The sequence below is a fragment of the Asterias rubens genome, chromosome 6, assembly GCF_902459465.1.
Source record: "Asterias rubens chromosome 6, eAstRub1.3, whole genome shotgun sequence".
NCBI lineage: Eukaryota > Metazoa > Echinodermata > Asteroidea > Forcipulatida > Asteriidae > Asterias > Asterias rubens.
The window spans coordinates 2,097,861-2,117,845 of record NC_047067.1 but is presented as its reverse complement, the minus strand read 5'-3'; the positions used below and the strand labels follow the sequence as shown (position 1 = coordinate 2,117,845).

The 19,985-nt window shown below is 38.0% G+C and overlaps 2 protein-coding genes across 8 annotated transcripts in view; one reads left to right on the top strand and one right to left on the bottom strand.

Moving 5' to 3' along the window:
* LOC117291436 (myosin-IIIb-like) overlaps nucleotides 1-8,291 on the bottom strand; it is a 64,736-nt gene extending 56,445 nt beyond the window's left edge. For all 7 annotated transcript variants that reach the window (XM_033773113.1, XM_033773120.1, XM_033773119.1 and 4 more), the window contains exons 1-2: nucleotides 8,072-8,291; nucleotides 6,555-6,641 (exon numbers count right to left, since the gene is read on the bottom strand). In XM_033773113.1, coding sequence (XP_033629004.1) covers nucleotides 6,555-6,578 — 24 coding nt within the window. In that variant the 5' untranslated portion in view covers nucleotides 6,579-6,641; nucleotides 8,072-8,291. The remainder of the gene's footprint in view (nucleotides 1-6,554; nucleotides 6,642-8,071) is intronic.
* Nucleotides 8,292-9,349: 1,058 nt separating this feature from the next.
* On the top strand, nucleotides 9,350-18,907 carry LOC117291121 (homeobox protein Mohawk-like). Its single transcript, XM_033772654.1, has 6 exons — nucleotides 9,350-9,934; nucleotides 14,138-14,303; nucleotides 15,904-16,081; nucleotides 16,508-16,912; nucleotides 17,859-17,922; nucleotides 18,336-18,907. Exons 1-6 carry the CDS (start codon nucleotides 9,639-9,641, stop codon nucleotides 18,439-18,441), a joined length of 1,215 nt encoding a protein of 404 aa, XP_033628545.1. The 5' UTR covers nucleotides 9,350-9,638; the 3' UTR covers nucleotides 18,442-18,907.
* Nucleotides 18,908-19,985: the final 1,078 nt, after the last annotated feature.

Below are 19,985 nucleotides of genomic sequence, written 5' to 3'. Positions count from 1 at the left end.
CATGGATGTACACAATTTACAACAATGGAGCTCAGAGTCTGCTAAAGATAAACTCCGCCTTAACAACAGGAAGCCAGGCTCTTTGCTCCAAAACGGATGGATTTCTTGTCATCTCTGATTTCCGTTCCATTGTATTCATCCTAACCAGTCTTAGTCCAGCGGATCTACATCTATAATGTACATCCCTCCCCCACCCCTAACTGACATCGCAATTGGGAAAGAGCATCAATTGGCAAATCTCTTTCTTCAAATCCCTAGCTGCTCATCTGTTTAATTTACAAATGCATCTCATTAATTTCACTAATATTACAATTTTCAACAGTGGCACACTCCATTAAGGAATTGCAAACAGTGTAACGAGGTCATGGCCTCTGTCTGTTGCCCTGGATTTGGCCTTGGTGACCATTCAAAAGTTTCCGAGACAGTTTTAAACTCTGTTTTCAATATGGCCCAAATGGAAGCTGGTAACTGCCACAAAATCAAAATGTCTTAAAAACTGATTAACATAAAATATTAAAATAAATAAATTTGTTTTGGTGCTATAAGTTCACAAATTTTGGGTTGAACAACAAAAAATTGACTAGATCGAGACTTGAACCAGTGACATCCACTCCCATCCAGAATACCATGCCATAAGTTTATTTAGTGAGGTTTGTGAAGACACCACTCTGTGAACTGTCAGGGTTGAAACAGTGAGTTGTTACTGTCACAGCTTGTTCTTCTGTTGTATTCTTGTATTGTTGTGTCGTTATGCTTGTAGTGGTGTTATTTGTCCCCTTATATTTATTTTGTTGTAGATTATATAGCGTACTTCTTTGTAAAGCGCTTAGAGAATTAAGTGTTAATTATTAGGCGCTATATAAATCAAAAGTTATTATTATTATTATTATTGTATGACATGGTGTCTCTGCAAACTTCATCAGATTATATTCCCACCATGTCAAGTTTCAAATTCTACTTGCCATAAATTTGCACACACAAAATCAGAAATCAGGAAAATGAATCTTTGAAAAACCCTGAAGCATATTATTATCTTCAACATCAATACAAATAGAGCACAGTGTGCAAGTCATGCCTTTGGCACAACTCAAGCTTCCTTAAAGGCAGTGGACACTATTGGTAATTGTCAAAGACTAGCCTTCACAGTTGGTGTATCTCAACATATATGCATAAAATAACAAACCTGTGAAAATTTGAGCTCAATCGGTCATCAAACATGTCAAAGTTGCGAGATAATAATGAAAGAAGAAAACACCCTAGTCACACGAAGTTGTGTGCGTTTAGATGTTTGATTTCGAGACCTCAAGTTCTAAACCTGAGGTCTCGAAATCAAATTCATTGAAAATGACTTCTTTCTCGAAAACTATGGCACTTCAGAGGGAGCCGTTTCTCACAATGTTTTATACCATCAACCTCTCCCCATTACTCGTTACCAAGTAAGGTTTTATGCTGATAATTATTTTGAGTAACTACCAATAGTGTCCACTGCCTTTCATCTTTTTTTTTCCAATCTTTTTTTTTTAGCTTTGCTTTAAAAAAAGTTATTTGGAAAGAGGCCGGAGAACATTATTTATTTGAACTTTACATGTTTGTCACTGCTTCAATTTATTTACTAAATAACAAATTGACATAACACTAAACCCTTTGTCCGATTGAACTGACATTGAACTCTATTTTGATCAAGATACTACATCAGTTGCCATGACAAATGATCAACTGATGCAGATCGCCTGGTGACAACTTTTTCTGAAGAAACAGATCTTGAGATGAAGATACATGAGTTTGGACGCGGTTGAACCCAGGATAAGAAACAATGGAATCAACCTTAGAACTTGACAGGACATACGAGTACACTGTTAAGTAAAAGCTGATGAGCACTAAAGCAATTTCAGTAAAAAAACATTCAACTTGCCTGACAAGCACTCTACCCATGTAAATAAAGCATACACTTTAAAAACACCAGCTGAACATGACTGATGATTCTGAATTGGGCCTTCGTCTTTAATATGGGTGAGAGTTTTTGCTGAAAAAGGTCAGTAACAAGGATTCAAATTTTAGAAGGCCTGTTGAAATAATGAAATTTCCTTTGAAGTACATTGTAAAAGTACCTCTGTGGCAAGAGTTGTACATTATTTAAAGGAGTTTCTGAACAGTATCCTCAGCACTTGAGGGGTATATCAAAGAGCATGATTTTTTTCATCTCAAGAAAATAACTGACAGACATTTAATAAAAAAATGAGTTGAGATAAAAGACTCAAATTTCTCATCCCTGCAAATGAACTTCCAAAATTACAGGGTCTGATACTTCAAGAAGGCGATAATATCTATAGGTGATTGCCCCCAAGCCCCTAGTCAGTGCCTTTGTGCCCTTATGAAGTGCCCAAATGTACTAGTAGACATTCTTTCTTTATATTAACACTAGTAGCCCTGAAATTGTCCAGTGGAAAATGCTAAAGGCTGGACACACCAGTTCTCAGTCCGCACGCACTGTATGCTGCTAAAACTTGTTAAAATTGCTCATATTTCTTCCATTAGAGATTTTTAAATGTGTAATAGCACAATGCAATCAGACCAGAGAAGTATGTTATTCTGGTAAACGTTGTGACTTTGAACGGTGGGAACACGCCCAAACGCAAAAATATTACTAACAAAACAGTGTCTTTGTTTACATTTCTTTACAATCGTGTGTCACCAAAGATTTGATTTCCTAGGTATTGATTTGGTTCAAGGTGAAGGTCTGAGGCACACGCCTATATTCTGACTACCTTTGCACAGGTGTGCCATGAACAATCCGTATAGGTGTCTAACCAAGGTTCCAAAGTAAACTCTCTCCATAAAATAAATACTTTTAAAGGCAGTGGACACTATTGGTAATTGTCAAAGACTAGCCTTCACAGTTCGTGTATCTCAACTTATGCATATAAAATAACAAACCTGTGAAAATTTGAGCTCAATCAGTCATCGAAGGTTGCGAGATAATGAAAGAAAAATAACCCTTGTCACACGAAGTAAGTTGTGTGCGTTTATTTAGATGCTTGATTTCCAGACCTCAAGTTCTAAATCTGAGGCCTCGAAATCAAATTTGTGGAAAATTACTTCTTTGTGAAACTATGGCACTTCAGAGGGAGCCGTTTCTCACAATGTTTTATATCATCAACCTCTCCCCATTACCCGTCACCAACAAAGGTTTTATGCTAATATTTATTTTGAGTAATTACCAATAGTGTCCACTGCCTTAAAACACAACATTGACATAATGTACAATATGTATAGCCTTTTACAAGAGGACGCAAAGCACTGGAAAAGGAAAGAAGAGAAAAACAGAAATATGGGGAGGCAGATACATCTATAGAGAAACCCAGATTACATGCAAACAGAGAACATTTTAGATGGGTCTTGGATGTGGCCCTTAAAAAATACATAAGTCAGTTGATTTCCTACTGTCCTGGATTTCTTTTCTTCGGCTACTGATTGATTCAAATTGGTCGACCAATTATTGCATAAATCAACTTGGTTTAACTGTTGTTGTTTTCAATTATCACTGGTTTCTACCAATCAACTTGGATTTAAGTTGTTATTGTTTTTATTTTCTGAGTGTACCTTTGCACAGGTGTGCCATGACCAATCTGTACAAGTGTCTAACCAAGGTTCTAAGGGATACTCTCGCCATACAAAATAATGAACATGACATTATTTTATAAAGCACCATTTACTTAGAGAATGCAAAGCGCTGAAATGGAATGAAGAGAAAACCAGAAAGATCGGGGAGGCAGACAGCAAAAAAAAAAAAACAGATTACTTAAAAGAAATATAGCCCTGGCCTTTTTTAAAGGAGTGAGAGATCGGTTGAATTCTACTGTGTGTTTTTTTTCTCGATTTTTTCTGACCACTGATTGATTTCAATTGGTGGAACATTACATTTTTAAAATCAACTTTGTTGTTGTTTTTGTTAAATACTTAAAAACTGGTTCCACCATCAACTTGGTTCTACTGTTGTTGTTTTTTCATTCAATGACTGGTTTTGTTGAAAAAATTTTTATTTATTGTGAAACCAAACAAAACCTATAATTGTGAGTTCAGCATGCACCTAGATTTTGTATAAAAAGTCCAAAGTATAGTTTGTGTTCACTTTTTTTCTTTACAATTTGCTCAGTCATCTAATAATGTAATTTTACACTAACTTTTTGTATTCCTAAATTTGCATAAATCTACAAATTACTTAGTGTAATACTATCTTTGTAACAGCAGGGTTCTTCCCAGGATTTTTCAAAACTGTGGGGCATTCTGGACCCAAATTGTATTAATAACAAATTGCTATGGGTAAAAAAAAAATCAGGAATTTTCTACAAATGGATTAAATGGAGGTAGACCTTTGGCTAATACTCTACAATTGAATGACTAATAAAAGTTATTTGATTAGAGGCACTGCAGTAGGCCCTAATTGTTGATAATCATTATATAAATAATTCCCTTTAAAGGAATGTGGTTTTAGAGAGAGGGATTCAAAATCAATTACAGACTTTTCTTCCTGATAACTATAACAGATTTTCGACAATATCTCAAAACTTTAATGCAACCACCTTTCGAAATGAAATTTTCACTGGTTTAATTGATTGTAACATTTGTCTGGGATTAAAAGTCAAAAAGTTTTAAGGTATTTTTGCCTTCAAAAAGAAGATTTTGTTTCATAAAAAAATACAATCTTCCTCCTCGTTCGACTTGTGTCATCATTTTTGATGTGCATGAAACTTGCACAGCTTATTGAACTATTTACTTAATGTTCATCACGTCACGTCACAAAGCAACGACAGTTCATGACATTAATTGAAATCTTAGTTTATATAACCTAGATCATCAATTCAATACAAATAGACTAATGGATCCTGATGGCAATATGGGTGGGACTGGGAGGGGAGCCTCATGAATAAAAATTATTCTGCCACAATACAGAATAAATAAACAGTAGGCCCTCCGCATGAATATTATGAAGATTAAGAAACAATTCCTTTCAAAGAAATGTGGTAGTAGAAAGAGGGATTCAAAATAAATCATTTCATGGGTTGTATAAATAATGAAGATTCCACACAATAAAAAGATGGAATGTAGCAGAAACTGTCCTACTATTTCAAAATTGTGATTGAAGCTTAAAGACACTGGACACTTTTGGTAATTTGTCAAAGACCAGTCTTCTACTTTGGTGTATCTCAACATGCATAAAATAACAAACCTGTGAAAATTTGAACTCTTGAATTGGTTATCGAAGTTGCCAGATAAAAATGAAAGAAAAAAAGTCCTTGTCACACAAATTTGTGTGCTTTCAGATGCTTGATTTCGAGACCTCAAAATCTACTGAGGTCTCTAACTCAAATTCGTGGAAAATTACTTCTTTCTCAAAAGCTACGTACGTTACTTCACAATGTTTTAAATACTATCAACAGCTCTCTATTGATCAGTACCAAGTAAGGTTTTATGCTAATAATTATTTTGAGTATACCAATAGTGTCCACTGCCTTTAACGTAGGCCTATGCTCTTCACAATCACATATGCTCTACAGATTGAACCTAATCAATTTCTATTTCGTTTTCCAGATAATTACTAATCCTTCAGTACATTGTTATGTCTATCTCAAGTAAATTTTGTTTCCTCAAAAAATAAATTTCAATTTGTTTTCTTTTTAACAGCAATGCATACTAAATGACTGACTTGTAAACATTATAGTTACTTGACTTACGATACCAAAAGTAACTTCCAGCTATTATTCAAGGCAATTTATTATACACATTGACTGGCAATGAGGTAACTAGTATACGTCTATTCCCACGAGGGACTTTGAGTAACCAGAAGAGCGATTCGGCCTCGGGAAATAGGCCCCTCTTCTGGTCACTCACAGGCCCGAGGGGGAATAGACGTACACTAGTTACCAAATTATGTCAATATGTGTTTATAACACAGCTCGGTCTTAAAATGTCAAATAAGAACAGAAAAAGGAATTTTGTAGTTTGTTCACGGTTCAAGTAAAGAGAGGGCGCTGTTACCGCGGGCACTATTTGCAAAGACTAGTGCCCGCTCTGGTACTATTCCCGCAAAACACGCGCGCGCGATCACTAGCCTATATTAGTTCATCCCACGTGACCGTGTTTCAGCCAACCAGAATACAGAAAAAGCAAGAGGTGTGTTATAAAAGAGTATAATCCCTGGGGATTTGCTGATCTTTCATAGTATTATCAAATCCTATTATGGCCATTTCCATGTTTCAGTTTGTAATATCAGGGATGCCAATATCCTGATAAAAAAAAAATACAATGATCCACACAAATTTGCCTCGAAATTGCGTGGTTTTCTATTTTCCTTGCAAACTACACAGTCAGCCATTTATGGGAGTCATAAATTACTCCCATAAATGGCCGACCAAATTTTTCAACATGGTCAGATGTACAACTCAAAAATTTGGAGGAAAATTGCTAATTCTTATTTTTTGCTTGTTTTACTGCTTAACAGGTTCATTACATTAGGCCCTGGATTTTCGATAAAAGTTGAGTGAATACAAACTCACCACTGATATCTTACGATCTATCATAGTCTGAATCAGGAAGTCCTTAGGTATTTTCAGCTCTTGGCATCCTGGTGATCATCGTTGCAGCTGCAGACAAACAAGATTACAAAAATTGATAAAACAATTTCAAGGTTTGAGACTGGAAGTCATCCCAACTTTTTTTTTTTACTTAGAATGCTACGATGCTCCTCTGATTCAGTGACCTCTGATTACTGAATCTAAACTAAAAATGCCAGCGTATTTCACACTGAATTTTTACTGTACTGTGGCGGGTTTCCCGCGAGACTAACTCAAATATAGGAGTCCCGGGATAAGTCCAACCTCTTGGCCGAAAGTCCCCTTATCCCGAATCCAAATCGTACCTAAGACCCGGGGAATACTTCAAGCAGTCTCGGGCTAAGGATGCAGGCTCGTTTGTGTGGAAATCTACCTTGATCGGTTACTGTTTGTCTGTTGCACTGGGGCAGGGTTGGATATTTCTACTGGGGTTGGGAGAACATAAATAATAAGGTTTATCACGATTCAGAAACGCAATGCATTTTGGGAAGGAATATGGGGCGGTTTCTATGCAGTTTCTACGACTCGTGCACACAACGCCTATACCTTTGTGTGGGTTCAACAGCGCCCTCTCTTGATATTTTGCTATTCGCGATAAACCTTATGTGACTATAACACAGTTCTGAACTCTTTAATTACCACTGGGTAATCCAGCCTCCTGGGCAACTCACTTTCTCATTATATAAGTGGAAAATACAGTTCTTCTTGTTATCCTTAATAAACGGGGCCTTTTAAAATCTCCTATAATAAATCATGTCTTCCCGAGTTCCTCGCAGGAGCCATCCAATAATGCATTTAGGAAATTTAGCCACCAAAATGCAAGCGCAAGTACGCCGATTGTTTTGCTGTGTCTCTATTCGAGTCTCCAAATTAGCTGGACTACTCAACTGATAATGAACGGCTACTCCTCAACTCTAGCAAGGGTCAACTCACGGTCAATCTCTGTGATCGACACTGGGCCATCCAAGTTCTCTGCGAACTCAACTACCAGCTGCCACCTCGTCAACCTTATTCTGAAAAGGATATTCAAAATCTCAGCAACACAACCGTAAGCAAACAATTCACGCAGCATTCAAAGCAGCAATACCGACACGATATACTGGACCGCAACAAAACAATGCACTATCTTTCCTTCTATCCGTGTCGAACCTTATCCGGAGAGGGTCCGTGTTGATTCGGTAAAATTTCAACACGGATACAAACAGCTTCGCTTTCACTCTACACTAGCTCCGCAGGGGATAACTTTCCGTATGGCGCCACCACTTTTTCACTCATTTTTACAAAAAGGGATATATCTATCAGGTAAATTAGATACTATATTATTTTATTTCGAATGAAAAAGTGGTGGCGCCATACGGGAACTTTTCCATTCAAAAACCATCATTCACAATCCAAACCAATATTTTTAGACCCGCCCACAAAACACGCAATAAAAACGGTTCAATAAAAACTACACAAACCTTTAAGTTTTACAGCACGTTGAAACCTGTTGATGGAATTGCTCACTCAGCTAGCCCCAAAGTTTGGGGGAAATATTATTGTAGACTCCCTGCAAAGTGTAGATTCACGTTAAATCACAACAGAAGCAAGATGATGTTAGGAGAGTGTGTTTGAGTCGTCCTTCGCCCAGAGCGATAAAATAATAATTGCCGCTGTCAAGAATATCGTGTGTGTGATGGAGTGCCAATCGGGTCGATGACAATCACACTGTAGGCTAAAATAAACAGCGACCTCAAGTGGTTCATGGCTAAAATAATAAAAAAATCCGCCAACAGAGGGCCTTGTTTTATTGTTGCGGGCTGGCACAAGTTGTGGACTCATCATCATGCTGCCGAGATAACACAATTAAATGGGAAACCACTGTAATTATTTATATACTGCCATTTCTTTATTATTTATAAATCATCATCATTTACATTGTTTAAATAATCATGTTTCATACATGATCATTAATATTTATAAATAATCATTATTATGCATAATTTCTAAATAAGCATTATTATAACATCATGTACTAATTATTGTCATATTATATAATCATTTTGATATCCGGGTTTCTAACCCCCCCCCCCCACACACCACCCCTGAATAAGACCATCGAGGAAGCTTGAAGAAAGACAGTAAGAGCTGAAGTTTTTTCTTTCATTCTTTAAATACCACGACTCTAATTTCCACTGACTAAAAATTTCCCTCTCCACTATTAATTTGTTTACATAGCAGACGTCTACAGTACACCAGCACATCATAAAAACATACACTCATTGTAACCCAACCACGACAAACCCGTGGAGGTATAAACCCATGGGGTGCGTAATAAATGCACCCCTTGTCCAGACACTAGCGTGTCCAGGACGAAAATAAGAAATACCTGCGGTTCTTACAAAAGGGTCGGGTTACAATGTGCTTGTTGACAGTTACCTCAGCGCATAGCGGTTTGTGTTTATGGGTTGAGTTAGCCTTCTGTCAAGGCCTTCGTTGACTGAACAGCTTCATAGAGCCGCTTTCCCAAGCGACTTGAGAAGAGACCACGCACCGAGTGGCTGAGTGGTCTCTCCCCTTCCAGTCGCTTGAAATAGCGGCTGTATGAAGCTGTCCAGACCACGAAGGCCTTGGCAAAAGACTAGGGTTGAGCTAGTGGTAGTTGACTCATTCCATAATAATGTCTTTGTTATGCCCCTTTTGGAAAGGTAAATGCATTCCACCAGTACCCGTGCAAATGCGTTGAAACCCATGTACCCACTGTACAATACATGTAAACTTGTTTGCAAACAGAGAACATGTTCTTATGTTGTTGTGAGTGTTGCGTGACCAGCTATAGTTCTTTGTCACGTCAAAACTTCAAGCCTCATTGTCTGTGTTCCAACATCATTGACGATAAAACATCTTGTTGTTACACCATTGGAGCAGGCTTACATCGGTTAAGTAGTTTACAATCTGCATCTTCAAACTCTGGTTTTTAACGGAAAAAATTTGTTATTATCAAGTACTGAAGTTAGTAACTCTGTTGGAAGTTTAAAAGTCGACACTATGGCGAATTTAGTCACTTACGTGACACAAAATGAACGGCATGTTTTGGAAGATCGCGACACATTCGTGATGAATCTGGTAAACTCTGACAATTTTTTGAACATGGGCCTGGCGGAAGATGTAAGGAGTGACAGTTTAGACACCTCTGACTTGGGAGGACAACAAACGCAACAGGATGTCATGTCAACAGAAACTAGACTTGATGACTGTGGTGTCTCTAGTGGTGAGCGTGATTTGAGCTGCTCGAACCACGGATTGCCGAACAAGGAGCAGGGAGCGAGGAGTACGCGGAGCAGGTACCGGTTGCCACTTATGAAAAAATGGAAGAGATATTAGCTAGGCCATTTTTTTACTGAAGACGATCAGAACATACTGATCGAAACGTCGAGTTGTTTTAGTCTGTGTTCTATATGCCTCGCAAAAAAAATTATGTCATGTGATTATCACCGGACAGGGCATTTTATGAATAAGCGCTGCTTCCTGCTGAACATCCAACGAGATTGTCCAAAAATATATAATTACAATGTATAGGTTTTTACTGAAGACCATCAGAACACACTGATCAAAACGTCGAGTTATTTTAGTCAGTGTACTTTGCCTCGCAAACCAGCTGCATGCTTGGATTTATGTAGACATGCCATTGCGAAACTGTATGTCTCATTATGCTTGTCACCAAGTATATCTTGCCTGCCATAAAGGCCCTAGAATGTTACGGTCACCATTTAGGTAACGGCTACTTGGTCGTGTAAAGGCAATTTTACTTCAATTTTTCAATAAAAATGACAGCTGAGTTACTTCAATACTTGTTCAGTGTTTACGTTTCCAAAACTCCAACATAAACAAACACGTTGTGCCATTGTTGTTGTTTTTTTATTCAATAGGCCTATGGACACATGTTTTCCAAGCAATTGTTATGTCAATGTGATAGCACTGGACAGTTTTATAAATCAGCGCTAAATCCGTGCTGTAACACCAGACGAAATGGCCTCAAAATAAATGAGAAAAGCCACACTCGTATCGCTGCAAATCCATCACAGGTAATCTAACACCTCTGAAATTGCATGTTCAAAGTGCCAGATTTGAAATAATGTTCAAGCTGCGATTTTCACCTTTGGGGGATTTATACGAATCAGGTCGTGCCTCAAAAGCGCACGAGCCATGGTTTTCCATCCGTCCTTGCGCTGCTATTTGCGGCTTCACGATGCGGCTTCACGATGTAACCAATGACCTATGATGCAACCCATATATAACAAAAACAATAGTTTGAGCTGCAAATCATCATAACACAACAAATTTAAAATATTTTAAAAGTTATTGATGGTTTCAAGTTACACCAGGGATAAACATGATTGGTTGTCAAAGGCGCATAGGTTTCAGCATCAATTACGTCATGAATAATTCAATTGTTGTGGTGAAAACATCTGATCAACTCAATTCTACGCTCGAATTTCTTTAATTCTTTAAATGCACTGTACACGTTTGGTAATTGTCAAAGACCAGTATTCTCACTTGGTGTATCCCATCCATGATATGCATTTTACAATAACAGGCCTGTGAATTTGGGCTCAATTGGTCATCGAAGTTGCGAGAACATTATGACAGAAAAACACCCTAGTTGGACGAATGTGTGTGCTTTCAGATTGGATTTAAAGGTTCTAACTAGAAGTCTTTTAATATCTTAGTGAGAAATTACATCTTTCTCAAAAACTATTCGTTACTTCAGAGGGAGTCGTTTCCCACAATGTTTTATACTATCAACAGCTCTCCAATGCTTGCTACCATAAATTCAGTTTTTAAGTTAATTTTTGTTTAGAGTAATAACCAAACATGTACCTTCCCTTTAAGTATACAATAATACACTATAAGTGGATGTAAATATATGGGGTGTACAAGGGGATGCGCCGTTTGCTTTTTTGATAGCACTGCGGCCAGGTTTCCGGTTGGCCCTTAAAAAGGTGTAAGCATACTATTTTGTTTCAATGTTATTTACTATTCATTGCCTGCGAAATATAGATTTAAAACAAATTGAGATTATCACTTTGAATCTGGAAATTTTCAATCCCCGAAGTCGAGATATTTAAAATGGGGGGGGGGGGGGGGGCACTTTCCCCTGCCCCCCCCCCCTCCCTCATCCTTTTGCACCTAATCCTACAGTTGCGCCACTGGATGGCTTATGATGCCTTGTGTTTAGGGCAGCAAATTGATTGATAGGCCTTTATACAAAGGGAAACAAGCCTTGATATTGTATATGAAAACTTTTTATAATTCAGCTTCAATAATATTACTGATTGAATAATAAATTGAATGCGAATCAATTATAGGCCTAAGCCTAATAGGAACCTTTTAACGGATAATTTGCCAGACAAGCGTCTTAAAGCTGAGCCGGTTTGATCCATCGACTCTTGGGACTGGTCTTTTAATAAATCACCGGGATGTCTTTACAATAACGTGAAATAAAAACCAACATCTTTTATCCAAACCAAAATGCAAAGAATATTATGATCATTTTACTTAATGCCTTAAGATATTTTAATTGAATTTATCTCCCAATGGAATTTTGCGTAATGTTGGGAAAAATGGCAAAATAATGGCTGTGACGTCATGAATGGTTAGTCTCCTACAACAACAATGGCATAAAGACGGAACTAAACCGCCGCTTTTTCCTAATTCTAGGAAGAGTGGAATATTTGCGGTGATGATATCGATTGTAAAGAGCAATAACAACATTCATTGCTATTCATGTTGATCGATGTTAAATTTAAATCGGGGATAAAGAATAGTATCTTGTTAGCCTTACAAAGTGTGTGTAAGCCATAGACAATTAGTTCAATGGTGTCAGCACTCGGCACTTTCCCGCACTTTGGGAACAAAACACAGACCTCGGGAAGGTTCAGAGTATGGAGGGCTTACTACATATAAAATTGTTATTAATCTATTATTTATATTGCGTATACATTGTAATAGCCTACTTAATCATAAACATGTTATTGTGTAACTGAATGTAATGTTAATCTATGTATTGTAAGATGAATGGACAACGATGAAATAAATGTTAACTATAATATTATAATAACAAAAAATGTTACACACATCGGTGTAAGGTAAAACCAAAATTCTTTATCCTCGATGCAAGTTAACATAACATTATTGCTATTCACGCTGCTAAAACGTTATTCGAGCTGCCCTAGTTGTAGCTCTAGAATGGCAAGGGGCACGGGTTCGAATCCCATCCAACCCATGAACGACCACACTTGCACAATCTGTCAGAAATCATTTTCCAATCATTCAACAGTGTAATGGCGCTGTTGCCTCATCTCTCTTCTTAGCTTTTGCAACATTTACAGCGTCAATAAAATGCATGGCTCAGTCCGCACCCTTAGTCGTTCCCCAGTAATATAATAAGGAGGCACTAGCAAAACAAGGGAAAGAGCGGGGAAAACATTGAGCAGTGCAAAAGCGAATCTATAATGTGATGACGTTCACCCGGCCCACATTTATGTTTGGTTTCACGCTTCCTGCATGGTCACGGTGATTTATGTGCATCTGGCTAATGCATGGAGGTTTTTGAGATAATGGAGGACACATTTCTATATAGGGAACTATTTGGTTTGGGTAAATTGTTTGTCAACGCCCAAAACCAAAGAGTGTACTCCTTTATTTTTCAATTTTCTGCATCTAATTTAGGGAATAATCTCCCTCTGCACATCAAACAAGCCACCACTAATCTCAAGTTTCAAGACTCTTCTCAAAACATTTCTGTTCAATTCATCATATTATACATATTGTATTCATTTGTTCCTCTGAGCGCTTAGAGACTTTCTTTTGGAGGTGATGGGCGCTATAGAAATGCAGTTGTTGTTATTGTTATAGTGTCCACCATACCTCAAACTTATTGTTGAAGTTATGTAATAACTTTGTATATTTAAAGGCACATTCAACGTCAACTCACTTGTCTGTCTTCTTCTGTCTTCCTTAAAACCTGTTTACAAACCTATATCTTGTAGTTTTTTTGGAGTGACTGCGCTTAATTCGACCCCCCTATGTGTAGAAAAAACCGATGATTTATACCCTAGAGGGTAAGATAATTAAGATTATAAAATAAATTCAATTAAATTCAACTCAATTCAATTCAATTCAATTCAATTCAATTCAATTCAATTCAATTCAATTCAATTCAATTTAAAAAAAACTCTAATCATCCTTAAATAATCCCTTTAATCACCCCTAAAAAATAAACGTATAGAAGTGTCGGAACATATCGAGGTGTCGAAACACTGGGATGTTGGGACATGGGGGTGTTACCATTACGCTGATGTGTGTAAGATAAGCAAATTTCCCGAGTTCTGTGGAAACAAATCACAAGCATAACTCGGGTGGGATTCGAACCTGCAACCTTTGCCATTCTAGATGACTTACCAACTAGACCAACGAGATTGCCCGGTAGCTTCAAACAACACTTAGGGATTTAACCGTTTTATGTTTTGTTTTATCTTCACCAGGCGCCATAACACGTTAATAGGAGACCGTCCAACTCACAGAAGACGTTCCGTAAACGACATGACGAAACGTCTCAAATCTTGGCTCTACGACCACAAAGACAACCCCTATCCAACGAAGAATGATAAACTCACCTTGTCCGAATCTTCTGAGATGACCTTAATACAGGTAAGCCTCAACGCGTTTCACTTAAGCAATAGCTTCGAATATTGTTGGATTGAACACCAAGGATTTTCGGAATCTATAATCCGAAGAAGGATGCCTTTCCTTCCTATATAACCGCATGGTCATAGGCGTACTACGGGTATCAGGACTTAGTCATTTTTGAAGGACTTATACGGACCTATAATATGGACCGGAGTGATATCATAAGCTTGTTTAGCGGGAACGATCAAAGCTGTTTGGATAGGACCCGTTGATGCGAAATGTATTGTTGCTTGAAATTCATTTTTTTTTTCTTTTCGGGTGAGCCTACGTGTATCTTTAGATCGGAATACTGGCCAATATTGCGTTAACAACTGTTGAAATAACCCAGTTTAGCTGTGAATAACATGTTTTTTGGTTGCAAGAAGTTATTTTTAAGGCTTGACTTGCATAATTTAAAAGGTTTCAAGTATTGATAGTTAATATTGTTCATCGTAAGGCACGGTGTGAGTTGGGTAGGCCAATGGTGGCTTAGAGACGGGTGGTTTGACAACTCAACGTTTCGATCAGTATGCTGTGATTGTCTTCAGGAGAAATGAAAGAATAACTTTCTCCCAAAGACGGTCAAATTGTCGAGTAGTCAAACCACCGTAAAACAGAATCATGGTCCCCACAAGCAACCAAACAGTCTGTTTTTGCGGCAGCCCTGTCGTTGTCAAAGAAAACCATTGTGTGAATATTAATTTAAGTATGCATCTCTCTAAATCAAATGATTGTTTTTTTCTCAAATTGATTGCTGTTTGTTATCTTGCCTTCTCGGAAAACAAAACACTATTTTCCTTCAGTTGCGTTGCCCTTATTATGTATCCTTCAGTTGTTTTGCTCCTATATGCGGTATAACAAACACGCATGGATTACCCCGGGAGCAAACATGGTAGAACAAATCGAGATCCATTTAAATTCTATGTACAATTCAATTTTCGACCAATTGAAATAGACAAATTGACAGTGACAGGCCATCTAGTCTGAATTTTTTGTTTCCCGTCTGAGCTTGTGTAGAGCCTGGCGATGACGTAGCTTCATGACGCCAGAATGTTGACAACCACTGCCAAACGCAAAAATACGGGATGCAATTGGGGGGGGGGGGGTGTACCTTATTAAAATGCCTTCACATAATATACTCCCAGCATGTAAACAAGGTAAAGGGGCCATAACACGCAGTTGTCGCTATTTTTGTCATCCTTGTTTTGCTTTTGGGGCTGAGATTAGCGCGGTTTTTTTTTTCGTGAACCGCGTTTTTCAAAACGACACATTCTCGGAAGATGAGGCTGGTAATCACTCTCAAAATTAGTGGCAATAACAAAAAACTTGGTTCGAAATCTACAGTCGCTTTCGATGTAGTGTAGTATGTCACCTAAGTAACGCTTCTCAGGGTGTGATTCCTATTAATAGATTGTTCTTCCTGTGTGCACATAATTCGCTCTGGTTTTTCAGCGACGTCTAAAAAACGCGACCAAAATGTTTACATGTTAGTTTCATTGTACACAATGGAACGGTTTAAAAACCAAATTAATGCTTTTTAATTAAACGATCTGTCAAAATTATACAATGTATTTAACTTCAGGTGTCCAACTGGTTTGCCAACGCCAGACGCCGCCTCAAGAACACCGTTGGGCAATCGGGTCTCACTTGGAAGAACAGAATTAAACTTTACAATCAACAAGCCCGGGGAAATGCAGATCAAGTCAGCCTTGCAAGCTCAGGGTCGGGTGAAACTGAAGCTGATTTTACAGCTGAAGGTGGTAAGTATTTAAAGGCACTGGACACTCTCAACATAATTATTAGCATAAAACGTTACTTGGTAACAAGCAATGGAGAGCTGTTGATAATATAAAACATTGTGAGAAACAGCTCCCTCTGAAGTAACTAGTTTTCGCGAGAAAGGAGTGCATTTTCCGCTAAAATGTTTGAAATTGATTTCGGGACTCAGAATAAGATTTTGAGGTCTCGAAATCAAGCATCTGAAACAAAGGCGTTTTTGTCTTCCATTATTCTCTCGAAATTTCGACGACCAATATTGAGCTGTAATTTTCACAGGTTTGTTATTTTAGGAAGTGATTTAGCAACCTCGATCACTGCTTTGAAAGGTGAAATTAGTGCAGGCCAATTTGCAAATTTAATACAGTTTTGTGTTAACCTTGGAGCAACTTATTTTGTTGTTGTTACAGAAATGCCTGCTTTAAGTCCTCTCAACACAGATACATCGAGCTCACCTAGCAACAACCAATCACAGGCGTTCACTGCGCCCTCTACGGTGATGAGAGTAGATCCCGAGTGTTTCCCCCAATCTCCTGCATCATCTCAGGTCGAGGTGTTCACAACCGAATCAGCGCATCTGCATAAATTCAAGCAAAACATTCTGCACCGGTACCTCCATGACTCGGTCCAGCACCAACATTTCCAATATGGCGCTCTCCGGTCAGGAACAAAGACGCCCTCAACGGTCCGTGTGTTTAACAACAGAGATTCGATAGGCTCGACGGGTGATTTCGAGGATGTATCGAGTACTTCACCTAACAGTACAGGAAGTGACGGCAATCAGTCAATATTTCAAGATGGGCGTTCACCTTACGGTACGCATGCAGTGAATACAATATATTTTCAACTGGGCAAGTGTAAACAACATGTACAGCGAATGATTAATTTGCCTCTATCCAAAGTCTGAAAGATGCATTCATAAACACCTCAGACAGTTTCGCTATTCCTATTGGTGGAGAGCGCATCACGTGGGTGTGTATAAATCTTTGTTTATAACCAGTAAAATGTGTTGGAACATGGGCGTGACACGCGAGTTTGCACCTGTTCTTATAAGACAGTTTCTTCATTCCTATTGGTCGAGAGCAACGGCTGAAACAGTTGTGCCACATCACGCGATACGCGCGACGCGCACAGCATTCCCTTAGAAGGAGTTGTTTACCCGATCGGGCCGAGGGCTTTACCATTTCATAGCTGGATGGGTGTTGTGTTGAAAGAAATCATTGAACAATTATAATTTTTGCATTTATTTTACTTTTTGACCAAAAAGTGTTGATGTTTTTGACCGAAAAGGTGTTTCGGTAAAATTATCAAGAACCAGGCCTCGTTGGGATTAACCCACTAGTTGAAAACCTCTTCACCACACATTGATTCCCTTTTTTGAAGTGAGTTGCAAATTTATCGAATCTTAAATACGGGAAATAGATATTGCGCTTCGTAATTCGATGTTTTTTTGTCAACGAGAAAGTTTAATACTGATTTATGTTGATATGCGCTCCCCGGCTCTGGAATTCCCTTCCCCGTAACATCCGGGAAGCCAACACACTGGAACGGTTAAAAAATATGCTCACAACCCATTTATTTGTTTAATCTGGCCATTTTTTGTTTTTGCTTGTACTGTTTTTTGTTTGTATCTTTGTCTTTGCATTGTTTGTTTCTTTGTATATTGTAAAGCGCTCCGTTCTTTGTGGGGCGCTATATAAATGCTTTCATTATTATTATTATTATTATTATTATTATTATTATTATATTTATTTGCTCCAGATATAGACTTCCAGGGTATGTCAGTTGGTCAGATGTCTCAAAGTGAAGAAGCAATGCCGCAAACGTGAGTTTTACAGAGAAATCTTGTCCATTGATTTAGATATAAGCCTACTAGATTGTGGGTCTTCAGGACTGAGTGGACGTTTTAGATTCGGTCGTGAGACTAACTATAGAGGCACACCCGCATTTAGTTTAAAGGCAGTGGACACTATTGGTAATTACCCAAAATAATTATTATCTTAAAACCTTACTTGGTAAGGAGTAATGGGGAGAGGTTGGTAGTATAAAACATTGTGAGAAACGGCTTCCTCTGAAGTAATAGTGTCTTTAAGTATAGGACGTCCTTAGCAACACCCACAGCCGTAGCCGTTCTAATGGCAGCGATTATAATGGCTTCCACCATAACGTTGAATTGTTTTCGGGGACATCAATAATGACACTTAACTGAATTGATTTACTATTGAATATTTATTTCAGAATGGAAGGCAATGATACGTATAGGAAGGAGCTAGTAGCGGCAATGGTACTAACAAATATGGCCCGGGCGAAACGTCACTTACTACCGCTAGGAATGATGCCGTAGTCTGTTTGTGTGCTTAGAGACACAGCGTCAGCAGAATTATGTGTGAACGTTTCGTCTGGTGTTTGATGACCATTAATATCATGTATAAATTCGCATCAAACATAATTTGGCGAGGTTTGCGGTAGCACCATGTGTAAATCTCTTTCGAGTATCGGTGGTGCTGAACCGGTGGTTGACAACTCCAGAGTTGAGAGTTGTCAACCACCGGTTCCTTTTCAGAACCACGATTCTTATAATCGATTTGCACATAATGGTGCTATTGCAAACTTCACCTAATAAAATCTCCACCGGGCGAAGTTTAAAATCCTACTTATCAAAAATACAGTCGTTCATTGGTTCATGCTGGAAGAGAGAGGCCATTGGCTGATTGCAAAGTAATAATTTACAGCTCTTGGTGCGCACCTGGCCCAATTTCATAGAGCTGCTAAGCACAAAAATTTGCTTAGCATGAAATTGTTGCCTTGATAAAGACAGGATTACCAATCAAATTTCCACATGATTTTTAGGATAAGCAAACAATAGCTGAACACCAGTATAAGCGATATGCAAGAAATGGAAATTTGGTTGGTCGACCTGTTTTTTTCAAGGAAGAAATTTCGTGTTAAGCAAATTTTCGTGCTTAGCAGCTCTATGAAATTGGCCCCTGATGTGAGACCATTATTAAGAGACTTTAAATTAAAAAACATTCAGACACAAAATGAGTTAAGTTTATTAACCATCAGGATAATTGTTTATATTGAAATATGTATAAATAGTTTCCCAATCTTCGTCTCGTCAGTTGAACATGTATATACATACATTATGAGTTACACATAGAAAAATAAACAACTTTCGAACATCACAATTTTTTAACATGTATGTGTTTCGTTACTGACTTACGTCCAAAATACAAAACGCAAGGCTTCGTGTGGCAATACCAACCAGCAGTAACATCACAAGTGAACACAGATATCCATTGACTTCAAGGAATGGCTTTAGGCAAATGTATTAAAATTAAATTATTTATTTATTTTATGCATTGCACCAAGACACAGTATACAACAGGATTTGGCTTGACAAATTAATGTCATAGATGGGTCATAGATTGTTTGTTGTCAGCGTAAATCATACTTATTTAGAGGCACAGTTATAAAAGAAAGATACAAAAAAGTTTAATGTGAAAGTTTTGCTGCTCACAGTGTCTACTTGCTGAGGAAGCAAAACCTGTATCACAGTATTTTCACAAGAATATCAAATCCACCCACGTGTGGCGAGGTGACAGCGGGTACCAACCGCATCTCTGACCGCAGTCTTCTCTAACGGACACCAACCCTCGGAAATCTATTCATCAATAAAATCGTTTGTCAGATTCAATTTCTGCAATACTATCGGCAGCTGAGTACTTCTCATCAAGGAGTAATTTTTCATGGTCAATATTCTTTTGGAGTAACCCCATTTACCAATCTATGACCCCATATTTAAAGAATGATTTTTTTCCAATCTCAAGAGAAATAATATTCGTCTGAAATCGAGAATTACTTTCAAATTACAGATGCTTTATTTAT

Bases quoted from the DNA above. Each gene is read 5' to 3' on its own strand.
- LOC117291121 (XM_033772654.1), top strand. From the start codon at position 9,639: ATGGCGAATTTAGTCACTTACGTGACACAAAATGAACGGCATGTTTTG. The intron at 16,082-16,507 runs GTAAGTATTTAA...TTGTTGTTACAG, and splicing joins TGATTTTACAGCTGAAGGTG to AAATGCCTGCTTTAAGTCCT. The intron at 17,923-18,335 runs GTGAGTTTTACA...TATTTATTTCAG, and splicing joins GAAGAAGCAATGCCGCAAAC to AATGGAAGGCAATGATACGT.